Source organism: Cervus elaphus, chromosome 11 (genome assembly GCF_910594005.1).
Source record: "Cervus elaphus chromosome 11, mCerEla1.1, whole genome shotgun sequence".
NCBI lineage: Eukaryota > Metazoa > Chordata > Mammalia > Artiodactyla > Cervidae > Cervus > Cervus elaphus.
The window spans coordinates 27,394,154-27,412,027 of NC_057825.1; the positions used below are offsets into that span (position 1 = coordinate 27,394,154).

Here is a 17,874-nt window from a genome sequence, read left to right on the forward strand (position 1 = left end):
TCCTTCTCCAAAAAAAAAACAATACTGGAGTGGGTTGCCATTCCCTTCTCCAGGAGACCTTCCCAACCCAGGGATTGAACCCGGGTCTCCCGCACTATAGGCAGACGCTTTACCGTCTGAGCCACCAAGGAAGCCCTTAAAAAGGTAAGACAAACCTTAATAAAATATTTTGAAGGTCAAACAGAAGACAGACTTTGAAGGTTCGGTAGTTGATAACGCTCAATGATAAAAAACAAAAACTGAAGTTAGGATAATAGAACTCTGTCAATTAGGAGGGCATCAGTATCTCAGGAGACATTCTTATGGGAACGAGAATGGAGTGTCAAACTTAGGGGTCAAAATGATGAAATGTATGAACTACTCACAATGAAAGTGCGTCATTTTTTTTTACTCTTTATATTTTGGTTGCTTTGGGCCTTAGTTGCAGCTCTCAGATCTTCATTGTGGCATGCAGACCCTTACTTGTAGCTTGCATGCAGGACCTAAGTTTCCCAGGACCTTGCTTCCCATGGATCAAACCTGGACACCCTGCACTGGGAGCTCAAGAGTCTTATCCTCTGGACTACCAAGGAAGTCCCAAAGTTGCTTCATATTTTAAAAGACAGGGCTAAACATTTATCTTTCAGTGTAATCTCTATCTGAATTTTACAATCAAACATACTATGTAACCTACTAAAATTTTTCTCTAGCACTAGCAGAGGGGGAAAAAAATTAACTTTTAAAGGCAAATAGTTTTGGCATATTTACTAGGATATTTAACATTAGGTAACAATAGATTTCCCTCTACTGGAAAATGACCACTTTACAGTTTTCCCTTTCCTGGGGGCAATAATTAGGATTAACATTATGACTGTTCTCTACATAAAGTCTAAGGCCTGTCCTTTCCCAAAAGACAAATGTGCCTTGAATGAAGTAGTGATCACAGGCCATAATGGCCCATTCCAAGGAGGAAAACAATGCCAGGTTGGGTCCACCAAGCTTGGTTATGGCTGTACTCAAAAGTGCCAAAAATCTGTGGCAGTCTGAGTTGCTTATAATGGAAAATGTTGGGTTTCAACAAAAAAGGGTAATAGATTAAAAACAACAATAAATATTTAAGAGATTTATTAAAGCATCTTATCTCAAAGATGGAAACACATACAAATTAGAAACATGCAACCATCGTTTTCCACAGTCAAGTTAAAATGTTATATATTTTTCCTATTTTCATAGCTGAAAACTTCAGATCTTAAACTGAACTCATTCACCCTGAATATTTAATTCATTCTTCCTGAAAGTATCCAGGGCAGCGAATAACCAAAATGCAAACTATTATATAAAGAAAGTGCAAAGTTAAAAAAGAATACGTGTAGAGAATGCCCCCTTTCCCACCCACCCCCAACCAAAGGCAAACAATGGCACTTTGCTCTTGCTTAACCTAGATTGTCTTCAAAAACTACTAAAATGTAACATACTTAACAACAACAACAAAATCTGACTTTTAATACATATCCAAAAAGCTTGTTAGTGTTTGAAAATAAATGCTTAAACAAAGGAGAATGTACTTTGTATCAAACAAGTATGATAAGCCCTGTGTTGCAGCATTCTGTAAAATGAACAAGACAAAAAGCTGGTATAGGGTTTATTGACAAAGGCAGAATTTCTTCAGGCAGGTATGTACGGAGGTGGTGGTTCTTTCTCAGGCATCTTCACTGCCATTTCATAGGTTGGCAAAACATACTGAAAAGAGACAAGAAAAAAATTATATTGGATTTAATTCTCCTTTAAATTTCTATCTTAATAACTCAGTTTTCAGATTTAATATCTTAAATAGGGGTATTCCAACCCACAGAGGAGAGCTAAAGAAACTGTTAGCTAAGTACACCTGACTCTTCAGGATACCTGACCCCTGAGCAACGAGAGCGTTAGGCGTGCCAACACTGCACACAGTCAGCCCTCCGTATCTGTGGTTCCACATCTATGGACTCAATGCAGACTGGGTAGTATTGTAGTATTTCCTACTGAGAAACATCTACATATTAGTGGATTCTCTAGTTAAAAGCTGTGGTGTCCAAGGGTCAACTATAGTTCTTGGGAGTAGAGATAACTAATAACTTGGAGCTTTACATGCAGGGGATATGTCTGATCCAAGATCACTAGAGAGGATAACAGAAGAGGAAGGTAAGAAGGGAAGGCAGAAACAATTTTGCTTCTGAACAGACCCTGAGGTCACCAGGACACCCTGAGAGGCAGCATGTGGTGCCCTCCCCTCACTCCACTGTGACTGATAAAGCAGCCAGGCCAAGTCACCTCAGGAATGGAGGGTCTCGGCGAAGGGCCCGCTGAACCCTGCTACAGGAACACTTCAGTACAAGGCTGTATTTTATCAGAATCTGTAGTCAAAGCATCAAGCACTTGTATCGCCTGCTCTAAGGTGAAGGGCATACCTAGATAAAAAGTGGCATTTTTAAGCTAAGTGACTCCAATGTGACAGGCTGATGCTACACGGGCCATATATACTCTACATATGCTGGAAGGCTGGAAGGCAGTAGAGCAGCAACTAGAGGGTCTGAGAAGGAGGCCTCCCAACAGACTCTTGGAACCTACTGCATTCTTCTCCCTACAGGAAAGTCGGCTTCCCCTTTGGATCCTATGGATGTTTTTGGAAAACACCACAAGCTTCAGCTGATGGTATCCTATCCTCAGAAGTTCCAGAAGCCAAGGGCCTGGCATCACTCATACTGCTGTTCACTGATTGGCCTCCCCCTCAAAATGCAATACTTGGAGACTGATCATGAGTCAAAACCATTGGCCGGATGGAATGAGATGAGCAGTGCAGGGTGTTTCTAGCCCACATACCCGGGATTCCAACTGGGAAATGCTGAAACTTGTAGATTTAAGCTATTCGTGCCCTAAACCATACTTAACAGCATTGAAGAGAAAGTCAAGGTTTAGATTCTTCTTTTGGGAATTCTCAATAATGGCTAGTGAAGCTTTAATATCATAAAAGATCATTCACCTGTGGAGGTGCCTCAAAGGCCGGGTACACAGCAATCTCTGGCATGTTTCTGTTGTTGATGTATTTATAACAGTTCCAAACACAGTTAATCAGATAAGCCTAAAGGAATACAAACAAAATTTACATATACTCGGAACTCAACTGTATGTAAAATTATACAGTTTTAATGTGGCTGCACCATGAAGCCACTGGCGGCAACTGCCTCTTCCTTCTTTTAGGGCTTCCCAGGTGGCTCTACTGGTATAGCACCCGCCTGCCTGTGCAGGAGATGTAAGAGATGCAGGTTTGATCCCTGGGTTGGGACGATCCCCTGGAGAAAGAAATGGCAACCCACTCCAGTATTCCTGTCTGTAAAATTCCATGGACAGAGGAGCCTGGTGGGCTATAATCCACAGGGTTGAACAGAGTCAGACACAACTGAGCAACTAACTTTATTTTTTAACTTATAAATTTAATTTTAATTTTAATTTACCTGCTCTAAAATTAAGGAGTCTTATAATGCTCTCCCCACATTTTCTCCATAGAGAAGGGAACCGGCATCCACTTGGACCAAGTACAGGCCAGCTTTCCCTCTATGCCCTCACTTAAATGTCACAAGCTTTATTACCACTGTTTTACAGAGAAACCCAAGTCTGGGAGTCCAATTCACGTGTGACAACCACTATGCTGCAGAAGGAATTCTATTTCTGAACTTTGGGAGTTTTAAGAGATTTTCAATCCCAACCATGAACCATGTCCAAAAACATAATGATGTTCCTAGACAGGAAGAATCCTGGTTATCTCCAACCACTGTCTGAAAAGGACAGAAGACATTCCCTGGGAGCAATCTCTACCACATTAGAATAAGGAGAGCTGTGAGAAGACACGGCAACAAGAAGGTCCGGAAGGACACTCTCACAGTCCAAATGCCCCCCTCCCCACCAAATACTTAGTCAGCAACTCACTTTAAAAATGATGAACAAGGCAAAGAACACAAGAACAATGAACAGGAGGCAGCTGGAGTCCAATGCCAGGAGGTCATCTTTATAGGGAAAATCAGGCTATAAAAAAAAAAAAAGGCAGGGATGAATAGGCAGAGCAGAAAAGGGGATCTAGAGTCCTCAAGCAGAGTGCCTTGCACATAGGAAGCAATCAATAAATGTTTTTTTGAATGAACGAACAATAAGTTTGCAGTATGCAAGATGGACTCTCTAAAGTAGGTTGCAATAAAATACCTAAAAGACGCATTTTTGAAACTAATTTTCATTTATCTGGATCCTACACCTCTATCCACCAGACCTTATTTCAGGCCACAGTGTTCCCTGCCCCTCTATCCCACAGCATTAACCTTTGCTCACTTCCTGCTGTCATGGGACAGCCCTAGTTTATTATTACAAATAAGATCTTCATGTCTTGACTCCCCAAATACATGGTTTACTCCTTGAAGAAAAGGATGTTATATTTATACACCATACACCAACAGTTTGCCTAGGATAGAGTGAAGAATACAGGAGGCACTCACATATCTGCTATAGATGCTTGCAAAGACAGACGGTACTGTCTTTGACAGTACCATTGAGTGCCAATGAGTACAACTCCAAAGAGTGCCAAACACAGTCCAATTATTTATTTACTTTTCATACACTCAAAAGTGGAACTACTCCTTAAGTTCTATGATATCCACCTTTAAGGACTTTTAATATTTAATTATCCACATGTAAGAAGATATTCTATTTTCATCTTTTTGATTTCAATATGGTAACAGTAGTAATGATAATTACTTTAAAACACTTAAAAAAATAGTAGATTAAATAAAAATAGTACCCAAAAGCTTTGATTTTCAACAAATGAAAAAAATTTTTAAAGTTTTATTAGCATACACACTTACTAACTGATCCAGATATTCTTTGATTCTTGGCAAATAAGTCAGAGAACTGATAGCAACCAGGCAGCTGAGAACAAAGTCAAAAAGCCGGTAACAGAAGAATGGAATCAGCCAACCCACTTGATACTGAAGGAAAAAATAATAACCACAACATCACATCACATATATGGAATGACTAAGTACCACGCAGTAAAAGTCAAAACTCTAAAAGAAAAGTATAGAATACTTACAGAAATTGCTCCGTATACCAGCATTGAACTGATTATAAACATAAGAACAGAGACAGCAAAAAGAACACAGGCATTATCTATGAAAACAGAAGCAAAAATCTAATTAAGCTACTTATATAACAAAAAGCATAACTCTTTATGACAAAATGTTATTAAGTAACGAAGCTTAAGAAATTCAAGCCTTTGCTCTTTCTTATTTGTTAAACTGCTACGACTCATGGCCACTGATTTAGGACAGCACATGAACCTGGTACTCTGCCAGAGACAGCTCTCTGCCCAGAGTCTAAGTTTTGAATATGGGCAAACAGATAATTATAATGCAATGTGGCAAGTGCTACAACAGAAGCAAAAAACAATTAGTTTTGCCTTTAGCATCAGGGAAAAAACATAAATGAAATAACACAAGTTGAGTCTTGTGAGATAAGCAGGGTTCAACCGGAGCAAAAGGCTGGTATTTGTTTAAACCCCAAGTTGTACAGACGCCCCCTCTTGTCTAAGATAAAATAAATCACCTGAAAGTCTAAGTTCTCCCTCAATCCCCCTTTTCCACCTCAACACCCAAACTCCCTGCTCCGCATCCCTTCACCATGGCTTCTCGGCTACATCCAGGTCTATTTTCTTCTTTGTTCCTCAATCCTTCCTCGGGTTGCTGCCTTTCTCTATATTAATCCACGTCCACTCAACTTTTTCACAAAGTGCTCATGTAATCTCAGACAAAACAAACCAAAAAGCACCCACACTTGACCTGATGAGCTTCTTAACACTGTAAGAGTCTAAAGTTGATTCTCTGGCTCTGGCTAGATACCAAAACCTGAAAGGCACTAATAACAACGAATGATTAGACTACCTGCTCAGTGTTCACACTAGTGGCTAAGTGTCACGTATCACTGTGTCACGTGGAAATACAAACAGCATCAGTATCTGGCACTGAACTAAGAAGACCTCTCTCTAAATTTTCCTAGAGGACACAGGACAACTACAAGTTAAAGATTTAAAGAACTTCCCTGCTGCAGCACACAATGGCTCTCAGAGGGAAGAATTCAGATATAAACAAACTTGGAAGCAAATGTGTAATTCAAACAATTAGCTTTCAAAAATCCGTTGCTGGAAGACTACGAGTTGATTTAGACTTCTTAAAATACTGAAATAATTAAAGTGAAGCTCAAAGTCTTCCACTGGAGCAACAAACAGCAAAACAGAGGAGAGATGGGGTGGTGGGTGCAAAACACATTTAATGCCTGGAACAAGGGATACTCCAGTAGGTGTCAATCAATAAAGCAAGCAAAACCTGAGGGCTCAATGCCCAGAGAAGATCCTCAGATTTGCACCATATTCAGAACCTCCTCTGGGAGGTCCCAAGTGTTTACCCATCTCCCAGGTGAGTATAACTAACAATAAATTCCTATCTGAAAAACAGCTTGCATATGCTGCAGAAGTATTTCATATAAACTGAGTGTTATAGCCTGTTTGGCTGATTAAAAATAATTAATCACAAACTTCATTTTTTAAAAAATTGGTTATCAGGCCAGTGATCAGAAATTAACTTACCTTTGCAACACCAGGTCTGTAGGATGGTCAAATTTTACCTTCCAAAGAAATACCAACTACTGTATTACCAAGAACTATGTATTTTTATATTTGCTTACATTCATTGGAAGGACTGATGCTGAAGCTGAAACTCCAATACTTTGGCCACCTGATATGAAGAACTGACTTATCTGAAAGACCCTGATGTTGGGAAAGATTGAAGGCGGGAGGAGAAGGGGACTACAGAGAATGAGATGGTTGGATGGCATCACCGACTTGATGAACATGAGTTTGAGTAAGCTCTAGAAGTGATGGACAGGGAAGCCTGGCGTGCTGCAGTCCATAGGGTCGCAAAGAGTAGGACACAACTGAGGGACTGAACTGAGCTGAACTGAGGACTTCAGGAGAATATGATCAACAAAAATATAATGAGTGTGATTTTCTCTGCAGCAGCAACAACAGTCACGCAACACACAATAAACTTGTGACTAAGAGCCAGTTGCACAGACCTATGAGAATATCAGTAACCATAAATCTTTTCTACACCTCAATTTTAAGAGCAACATACATGATAAAGGAAAATGCTGACATTAGCAGATTCAGTAAAATTTTACAGCCTAGTGTTAAAGTTTATAAATGCCAAAAAAAATATCATTATCAGAAGCTAAAGTTTCATTTATTGTTCTATTCTGATTTTTAATTAAAAACAGATTTTTTCAGGAAAAAAAAAAAATCAAATGCCAGAAGGAATGCTTCCATATATTCTTGGTATCTCTGTATGAACTTGACAACAAAATTAAAAGATTATATATGTTTGAAAGTAAAACTAGGATTCTCATGTAAAAACAAAACAAAAACACTTAAAAAAACACAATATGAACAACTGTTAGTGTCATCATACTATAACGTATTATTAATGGCCACAAAACTCTACCTGCTCTAGAGAAATAGGTTAGGCCTGAGGACAATAATTATTTGAATTAACAAGCAAATTTAAAAAAAAAAAAAAAACCACTTCACTAACGGATCAAAGAGGATCATAATGTAAAAATGTGCAGAGTTTATGACAAAAGCTAATCTAAAAATATGATAATTAAGATCCTACAATATTATAAATATAAAACACATGTGAACTGGAAATATTTTTCTGAAGAAAACTGTTCACACTAAAAGTCTGAAGCATAATTTTCTGTTCAAATATTAAATTTTTAACATGATTTTTAACATAAAATTAAAACTGCATTTTAGAGAAAAATAATAGAAATACTATTGGGAATAAATAATTTTAAAAAGTAATTTCCATGAATGTTCTAGGAATACTCTATTTTTAAGTCCAATGTCAAATCTTCATCTAAACAATAAAAATATATTAAGAATTGAGACCCTGAGCAAAAGATACCACCAAATATTCAAATAATTTGTATTCTATATTTTACTGTAGGATTGTGCTCCATGAGCAAACCTTCCATCCTCTACTACACTTACCAGCTGACCCTCAAAGACTCAGTCTTCTAATTTCTTCTCCCCTCCTCTTTCCACAGTATTTCAATGCAGACAATGCACATTTCTCAGAAATCTCCTAGCAGTCCAGTAGATCTTCTGACTCTTCAACTCTTGAGTATTTTTGAAAAGCCTACAAACTCATTTTGTGCCTCAGCAAATATAACAATCAATCCTCTACCTAACAAGTGTGTGTGTGTGATTAGCAGGCCAAAGTTTCAACTAAAAACATACCAGCCATTCTCTCAGACGAATAGTAATTGCCAATGACTTCATACTGAATGTTGACAGCTGGCATTGAGTTTGGGTGTGTTACCTCCACAGTCAGCAGAATTGCCATCAACAGGTTGACCACCTATGAAAGATAACATTTTATCAACTATATTATTAATCAGGAAGCAGTCCCCAACACAAATCTTTAGATGTCCTCTATTTAACTATCATCTTCCCCGGAGTAACAAAGACATAATATGGGGACTACTTGTGAGATAAAATACACAATACGACTTTAAAAATACTTTAAATATTTCATAAAGTATAAACTTAGTCATTTCAGAGAAAAGATGTTGGACTGATCCTATATTAATAAAACAGAATAAAAAGGCACAACAATGAAAGACGAGAGATCACAAATTGCTCATTTGAGTCACGTATTTATTCATATTCCTATCTCAGAATTTCTGGATTTGAAGAAGCTGATCAATCCGATAAATATAATTTCCATGTCTAGGTATGTAATGATCCATCACAGGTAAGTCTAAGGCCTCTCCACAGTATCTCCTGTACAGTGGTAAGGAATTATTTCCTCTTCAGCTACACTCAAATACTTAAAAAGGCTTTGACTACATCACTTAACTTCCGCCTACTGGTCTTAATTCTACGGTTTGAGATATTTTGTTATCCCGTCTGAAGAAGTGCTCCTCTAACACCTCAGTTCAGTCGCTCAGTGTGTCTGACTCTTTGCAACCCCACGGACTGCAGCACGCCAGGCTTCCCTGTCCATCACGAAATCCCGAAGTTTGCTCAAACTCACATCTATCGAGTCAGCGATGCCATCCAACCATCTTGTCCTCTGTCGTCCCCTTCCCCTCCTGCCTTCAATCTTTCCCAGCATCAGGTCTTTGCCAATGAGTCAGTTCTTCAAATCAGGTAGCCAAAGTACTGGAGTTTCAACTTCAGCATCAGTCCTTCCAATGAATATTCAGGACTGATTTCCTTTAGGATGAACTGGTTGGATCTCCCTGCAGTCCAAGGGATTCTCAAGTCTTCTCCAACACCACAATTCAAAAGCATCAATTCTTCAGCGCTCAGCTTTCTTTATAGTCCAACTCTTACATCATACATGACTACTGGAAAAACCATAGCTTTGACTAGATGAACCTTTGTCAGCAAAGTAATGTCCCTGCTTTTTTTTTAATATGCTGTCTACAAGGTTGGTCATAGCTTTTCTTCCAAGGAACAAGAGTCTTTTAATTTCATGATTGCAGTCACCATCTGCAGTGATTTTGGAGCCCCCCAAAATAAAGCCTCTCACTGTTTCCATTGCTTCCCCATCTATTTGCCAAGAAGTGATGGGACTGGATACCCTGGTCTTAGTTTTCTGAATGTTGAGTTTTAAGCCAACTTTGCTCAACAAACTAGTAAAATGAGAGATCAATCTGATCACAGCACATCAGGATCTCAGATCCCACATCCTAACTAACATTTCAATCAACACGTCTGAAACAAATTTCAATTAACACAGTCTGGTTCTTTTATGCACTGGCTGCATTAATCTTTTAAGTGTCACATGAGTGACTCCCTAAAACTCCCAATTTTTTTTCACACTTGATCCTGCTAAGCTACCATCTATATCTACCTGTAGAGTTGGATTCAGAGGCCCAAGCATAAGCCCTTACACATTATCTGCAATCAAATTTCATCTTATAACATTCTTGCCTATCAATATTTTCTCCATCTGAATTCTGACACCCTATGGATAGATTTTTGCTCTCCCAGCTTCCTGCATTTGAAAATATGATTATCATGTAATGAGATTCTCCACCTAAGTCACTAGCAAGAGAACAGGGCTGAGGACAAGCTGCCAGATAGAGGCTCTTCTCTTCCCATTGGTCAGCAGCTTTTGAATAAAGTCTATATCTGATCCAAAGTAACATCTAGAGACTTTGTCAAACATCCTGCTGAAATCCTATCACCGGTATCTGGTGAATTTCCCTAGTTTATCAGGGTGTACCTCCAATTCAAAAAGGAAATTCTTTACGCCTCTAGTTGTTAGTGAATTACACAGTTATCCCAAGAGGCACCACTTCCTTTAAGTGCTCAAAACAACCCTGCTAATGATTTAAGAACTGGAGCAGGCTTCCCTATCTAAAGTCCACAGCATCTGCCCTCCTTCCCTTTGTGAACATGGGATACTTTCAAGGGACATCTGAGCTTCTTTATCAATAGTGTTTTAAACAATCTCTATCATGGAGCTCTCTTCTGTCCACCCTGAATGATAAATAAGCTTATCAGCTAAAGGGATTTCACATTCTCGAAGACAAGCAGCCCAAGTTTTTTAAATAAGATAAACGTCACAATACCTAATTCGGAATCAATTGATATTTCTGAAGATACACTATAAATCAAGTAAATTTGCATATATTATTTGACTATTCTTCACAACAACCTTGTGAAGTATGACTTATGTTCATTTGCTGACAGTTAAACTAAGGTTCAGCGAAGTGAAATACCAAGTGTTAAGCTCACTGAGGTGGTAACAGGACAGAGCTAGGACATCAATCTGGTTCTTTTAAAAACATCTTCCTTCTTACTACTACAGGATCACTTACAACCATTCCTAAGCAACTCTTCTTTTGAGATCTTTCCAAAATGAACCATTATCTAAGGCTACAAAATGTTTACTACTCTCTAAATACATTCAGGTACATGCCTTTTCCTTGCACTGCTCAAAAGCAAGGTATTTCATCCTTCAACACTTGAAAGATCTTACAAGACACAATCATATTTTCAAGGTGACTCCCCAGTTGATGGCTGATTTTTAACTGCCCGTTTTTATTGCAGTGGGTTTTGGACAGGGTAGGTAGTTTATGAGCTAATACAATTAAGTGAATTAACTATTGAACAGTTATCTCTACTAAGACACCGTATATTCTGTGTACGGAAATCAGTTCAAGATCAATTCAGCAAACCCTTCTTTACTAAGCACAATACTGTCATAGTTTAAAAGCTCTGTATGGGAAAGAAAAATATTTATGTGAAGAATAGCATGCAAACTCAATTACAAAATGAAGGAAATGACACATCAAAAATATTTAGGAGTTTATTTTTCCTTTCTTAAATATTTGCATCACATGTAGGATTTATAAAAATCTTTTCTTCTCTTTCATGGGTACGTCACAGACTCACCCACTATTATCTTCTAGTATTAGTGACACTTCAAGTTTCTTTTCATTGTGAGTCATTCTCCTGAATATTAAACAAAATAAATCATAGGTCTAATCAAAAGAAGAAATGATAAATTGCAGCACTATTTCATTACAAGCTCAAAAGGATTTTTCAACTCTTCACTGATTAATTATATTTCATTAGCACCTCAATGTAACATTTTAAAGCACTCATCTAGAAAACTCATCCTGTGAGCTTATCTTCACCCCTGAGTACCTATCCTATGCTCATAGACTCCGTTCTATTTACTTTTGATTACCATTGGTACTTCTAAGTTCCATGCAGCATTTTTCAAAACACAAATAAGATTAACTTTGTGATCTTGTAATATAAAATCTGAAGAGAGCAACTACATACAAACAACTTCAGCATATTTATTCCTGATTCCTTTTTCCCTTTTACTGCATTCAAGAAAGTAAATTAGAAAAAAATGTAATTAAAATAATGACTGACTTCTAAATCTAGTCACACAGAGAGGTACAGAATGCCGCAAATATGCATACATGTCAACAGCCTGGGCAATGATCACATCCATGCTGAAGGGGTACTGCATTTACTGGGGCAAACAATATGGTTTGTGTTATAAGCCTTTTGCACACTTTATATAAGTAAACAAACAATAACAAAGAACAGATGTGTCACATTTCACTTGTTTCAAAGGAATAGGATCAGATCTTTGGAAGCACTCAGCCTCGGGAGACTAATTCCTCTTTGCTTCTCATTTCATAGCCACACCCATCCTAGAAGATTCCTGAGGACTGGTTTTATTTTTTTTTAATCCTTATTCTTTAGTTTTCCCATAGCATATTCTGCCACAACCCAACTTCTGCTCAGACTATAATTAGAACAATGTTTTAGGGCATCGTGATAAGGGTCTCAGGCAAGTCAGCAGACAGCTGTCATCAGATAAAGACCAAAACTGACTGTCTTTAAAAATGCTGTTTAATGTGTATGTAGTTAAATGTAAGCATAACAGCTGTTTACCCTTTTGTGCAGTTACAAATGAGATATTCCTACTATTTTTGGAGGAGACAATTCATTTAACAATAGTCTAATGAATACTTCAAATGCTCTAATAAGTTACTGTTACACACACATTTTATAGAGAAAGGCATAGCATCTTTCTCCCTCAAAGAGGATATCCTGTTGTAGGGAGAAAAAGTCAAATGTGTAATTAGCATTTTTAATAAGTACACACAAGAGGTATGCGGTAATTCTTCCAGATAAACAGTGAGGAAACCAGCTGCTTCTGGCTTGGAAGCAAGGAAGCTTCACCAGGAAAACAACTGAACTATTACAAAACTAACTGGAATTGGCAAAATGGCTGTTAGTAGTTGAAACTGTATAAGTAAATGAAAGGCTTTTATACTATTTCAGTCTTTTTGTAATTGGAGATTTTTGTCAATGAAGTTTTTAAAAAGTGTTTGGGGAAACACACTGACTCTGAAATATAAATACGCCATACTGATTTAAAGAGTCAGGAGTGAGGACTGGGAAGGAATACAGCTTGAGGAGCCTGTCTTCACTTTTTCCCTAGCTACCTCACTTTTAGACTGTTTATGGTGAAGATACTCCTAAAAAATTAGCTATATATTATTACACCTTTCCAAGACCTACAATTTTAACCAGTGCTCTAAATGCCTTCTTGTAGTACACCATCAACCATGAAGGAGGACACTGCTGCTGTAGACTTTAAAGCTCATTTTCAACCATTCAATAAACATCTGAACTTCTCTCTCCTTAGATTGCCAGGATCCCAAAGCCACACTTTTGAACAGCATCAACAATACTATAATCAACAAAACCAACGGCTTTTTCCAACCTAAGAAAATGTTTAAAAATCATCTGGCTTCAACTTTTTCACTAAATGATAGAAAAAACAAATTTATGAACGTCAACGAGTTTAATCTGGAACTCATTCTGAAATTCCCTATTATTTAAACTGGGTATTAAGCCAGACATGCTTCTTCAAATCTAAATGCCAAAAGCTAGCACTTCAGGGCTGGTACATATAGTAACTGGTTCTGGCTTCTCAGTGTCTTCTGCACCGTTTACTACCATATAATTAACCCTTTGGTACACAGTGCACAATCACCTAACATGACCTCAGCAGAAGCAAATGCTAGAAAGCAGTCACACTGCATCCAATAGAAACTTACTGCTACAGCATCTGCAACCAGCAGGGGCAAGGACTGCACCCCCAGTTGATTCCAAGCAGCACGGGGCAACCTCAAAGAGAATCATAAATATTCTCCCACCTGGAATACAGGAAGAAGAGTATCCTGACAAGGTACTTGGACTTCACCCACTCCCCAATCATATCGCTTAGTAAAGAAGCTTCTGGCAAAAAGAAAAAAGAAAAGTGCTCTGTTTGGACAAGTCCTCTTTGTGTCTTGGTGGTCTTGGTTTTTAAATGTTGTCTCCCCAACTAGGCAGAAATTATGTCTTTACGTTGCCAAGATCCCGAAGCCACAGTTTTGAATGTCACCAGCAATACTATAATCAACAAAACCAATGGCCTTTTCCAATCCTTAACCTAATTTGAATCTGTTATTACTTATTATCTTCTCGTTCCTTGACACTGTGCTTTCAGATCTTTGCTCCAAACTTCATTGCAATGCCATCAGTATCTTAAGGGCAGATGCCACGGTCAAGACAAGAAAACACTTCAGAGCCTCTGTGTGGCAGCTGATAGGAAGACAAAAGATGAATAACACATGTCCCTGTAACTTCTTTTCATATGTGCACCGCGGCCATTTGCACTGTAGCTGAGCAATAGATCTCTTAAAGCAGATGAACTGATATAAGCAGCGTATTATATTCCATGAACTAGAAAAATCCACGTAAAGAAAGAATAGTTTATGGCATCTTTTTATGAAACTAAAGCATGGAAAAACGGAGCTATGCAAAATGTTTTCACATCAAGTCCTTCCAGTGGGAAACAGATGTAAAACTCCCTGTTCTCTATTTTGAAAGAATAAATGCCCTTACTAAAATTCTTCTCTCTGTATGTTGAGTTTCACGGTTTGTAACTCCCACTTTTGCTTGCTATTCCTTTCTTTTTTATGAACTGAGTCCATAGCAGCAAAAAAAAAAATCTGCCTTGGAAAGAAACACAGCCAATTACATTCAGATGGCTGAAACTGAGATGGTGCTTATTTTCTTTTCGAGGAGTTAGAGATCCTTTGTTCTATGAATGGAGGGAAGGATCTGAGAAGAAACGGGAAGATTAAGTTTGCATGGAAGAGTCCCAGGTTGCTGGACTCTTTCTCAACTAAGTAAAGGGAAGGTCATCTTCCAGGGATGAGGGAAACAAGGTTGAATAATAAAGGCTTCAGGACCTTAAAGATTTGAATTATTCATTTAGGGAAGGCAGAGCTAAGAACAAACAAAAGAAACATAAGACCCAGTCCTTTAAAAAAATGAAGAACAAAATTAGAAATATAATGCATGTCCAGTATTACAAATCAGTTAAAATACAAAAGGGGTGAGGGTCTTTGCGGGGAAAGGTGATATAATTATAGCAATATGTTTCTGAAGATGAAAGTAGAGGAAATAATAAGCTTAGAAACAAGCAAATAAGCCTACCCATTCAAGTTTCGTTTTTAATGTACATTAATGAAGCAAGATGGTAAAAAAAAAAAAAAAATGTAAATAAGGAATAACGTGGAGTTCAGGTCCCCTGTGCATGGGCATGAAACTGTATCTGCCTAACTGAAGATGATTCTCATCTTGTGTTTACCTAACAGTAGTAATTTTGATGGAACCTCTGGGTTGGGAATAAATGAGAGCAGAGAAAGGCGAAAGGCAAAAAAAAAAAAACACACACACACACAAAAAACTATAATAAAGCTCTTCCCTTTTTGCAGTTCACAGTTATCAGAAACTGCATTATCACTAATGCCACAACCTCTCAAAACAAAAACAAATAAAGATTTTAAAAATAACAAAGTCATTAGCGAAGATGACCAAGCTGACAATATGAGAAGTTTGTCAAAACTTCTGTGAAGTCATCATAACCCCTGACTACCTAAACGGAATCACATATTTACAAATCACAAATGAGCTTCAATGAAAACGGATACTAGTGAAGATGGTGCTAAGAAATCACAAAGGCATTACTAGTGAACCACCAATCAGTAACACTGTCAACCTGGTTACGACTCAGAATTGCACAAATCCTGCCGCTGCCCCCCCCCCCCCGGGGAACATTAGCACGTTACCAAAACACAGCAGGTTCTAGACAAAGGTCTCAAAAACCTGAATGGTTCTCTGGTGAAAAGCGTCTCACGAGCGGACAGGAGAAAGCCTACTGCATTAGGAAAAAGGCAGATAGTAAGTAAATCCTGGCCAAAGGTATTAACTCCAAGCGAATTTACAGACTCACAACAGAGACGTGTCTGCCTACATCCCAAACACACTAGAACAAATAAGCTCCAGAAACAAGAGAAAACTCTTCGTAAACTGGATCTCTTGCCTTCCCTTCAGGTAAGACAATAATGTTTAAAACTAGGCTGCATCTCTGAAGGTGCGCTAATTCTTTCCTTGGCGGGGGGGGGGGGGGGGGGGGGGCGGTTAAAAAAAAATTCCAGGAAGCACTTGACCGGGGGGGTGTGGGTGTGGCGGTGGCGGGGGGAAGTTCCTTTAGATCACGGACGCACACAAAAAGATCCCGCAACCCGGTCATTTCCAGAACTGACCACACCAAAATCGAGCTCTTTCCTCCCGCAGCCCCCCCACCCCACCCCAGGCCGCAACGCCTGTGCCTTCCCCAACACCCTTTTCTCTTCTTATTCTTGCCAAAAAAACAGAAAACAATTTCCCTGTTCCCTCCCACCCCCACTCCGATTCCCACTCACAAATCTGCCCCCCTCCAAAGTTAAGAGGCCACTAAAAAGACAGTCTCCGAGGCCTCCCCGCCCCATCCCCTCCCAGTGGATCCTCCCGTTCGAATACGCGCTCTCTCCCGCTTCCTGCTCCGGCGTATCCTCCCCCCACCATGGCCCCTTTCCTCCCTCCTCGCCCGCTCTTACCATGTACCAGGTCCCCAGGATGATCGTCCCGGTGCGGACATGGCAACAGCCGCAGCACCGGGTGCTGTAGAACCGGTCGCTGCGGCTCCGCTTGAAAGTCATGGACACCATCGGGAACCTCGAGGGCCTCTTTCTTGCCGGGGCCCCTAACAAACGCCTTCCGCCCAGCGGTTGAAGACGGAGAGCTCCGTCACTGAGGCCAAACCAAACGACGCGTCTTCAAGCCCGGCCCCCTGCCCGGGCCCCCAAACCAAGAGGCTTCGCACCTGCGCACTGAGGGCAGAGCGCTGTTCCCGCGAGAGCTCTGTTTACCCTTTTCCTCAGCCTTCCCCGCACTCAGGCCAATGGAAGAGCGGGAAGCTAGGCGGAAGCGGGTTTTGATTGGAAAAGCCTAGAGATTGACAGGATCTCACACCCAATCAGAGCCGCAACTCTCCTCGGCGCTAATGGATTCCCCTCCTCTTACTAGACGGCTGGGCCTAGGATAGTTCGGGGTGGAGAGGGAGTCTGGTAGATCACCTTCCCCGAGGTGAAAACGGGGAGGTGAGAGGCATTTAACGGGAAAAAAGAAAGTCTAGATGCAGTAGGTGGCAGAAACCGGGCACGGAGGACTTGTCTGAGTGAATCTGCCACGTACTGCTCGAACGCATCACGGGACCACGGCTGCTCACGTGACCTTTGCGTCATAGCTCAATTATGGGGCTGGCCAGGGGCGGTGCCTGTGGAGAAGGGGGCGGGGCTAACCCCTGCTCTGGGGCCCTCCTGGCTGCTTAAATGGCAGACTTTTTAGAGGGATCAGATGTTAGCGTTCCCCTGTCACTCTGATACCTCTTTGTTGGGAGCGAAGAAATACCATACTACTCTGCCAGAGAAGAAAAGAATTGAGGAAAACATAGGGCAGAACTGTTTAGTTTCTGGGTGTTTACAGATTGAGTGACTTTTATAAGGAAAAATTGTGAAACATAATGAAATGGACTGAGGTTCTTGGGTGTCTTCCATGAAAAACGGGCCATAGTCTGGCTCACCTTTCTGGGTATTCTGAATCTAGGGGAGCGCTCCATTTTTGTGCAGTCAAGTGTGACCAGAGAGCGTAACCTGTCATTTAAGTAAACAGAGGCTATTGTGGTGGTCAACTGTGGCCCTCAAACCAAGTGTGGCCTTTGCAACCACAACCAGGGATGCGGGATTCAGGATGAAGAAAAATAGGCTACTGGGCCTAAATGCAAGGGAGTAGTTTTAATAAGTCTAGACTCTTGCATCTTCCCATACATGGAA

At 39.8% G+C, this 17,874-nt stretch overlaps 1 protein-coding gene across 1 annotated transcript; it reads right to left on the reverse strand.

The window, feature by feature from the left end:
- Positions 1–1,089: 1,089 nt before the first annotated feature.
- Positions 1,090–16,871, reverse strand: LAPTM4A (lysosomal protein transmembrane 4 alpha). Its single transcript, XM_043917218.1, has 7 exons — positions 16,600–16,871; positions 8,354–8,474; positions 5,093–5,169; positions 4,866–4,988; positions 3,943–4,038; positions 2,999–3,097; positions 1,090–1,719 (listed from the first exon to the last, which is right to left on the reverse strand). The coding sequence occupies exons 1-7, from the start codon at positions 16,708–16,710 to the stop codon at positions 1,645–1,647; spliced, it is 702 nt and encodes a 233-aa protein (XP_043773153.1). The 5' UTR covers positions 16,711–16,871; the 3' UTR covers positions 1,090–1,644.
- Between the last annotated feature and the right edge of the window lie 1,003 nt (positions 16,872–17,874).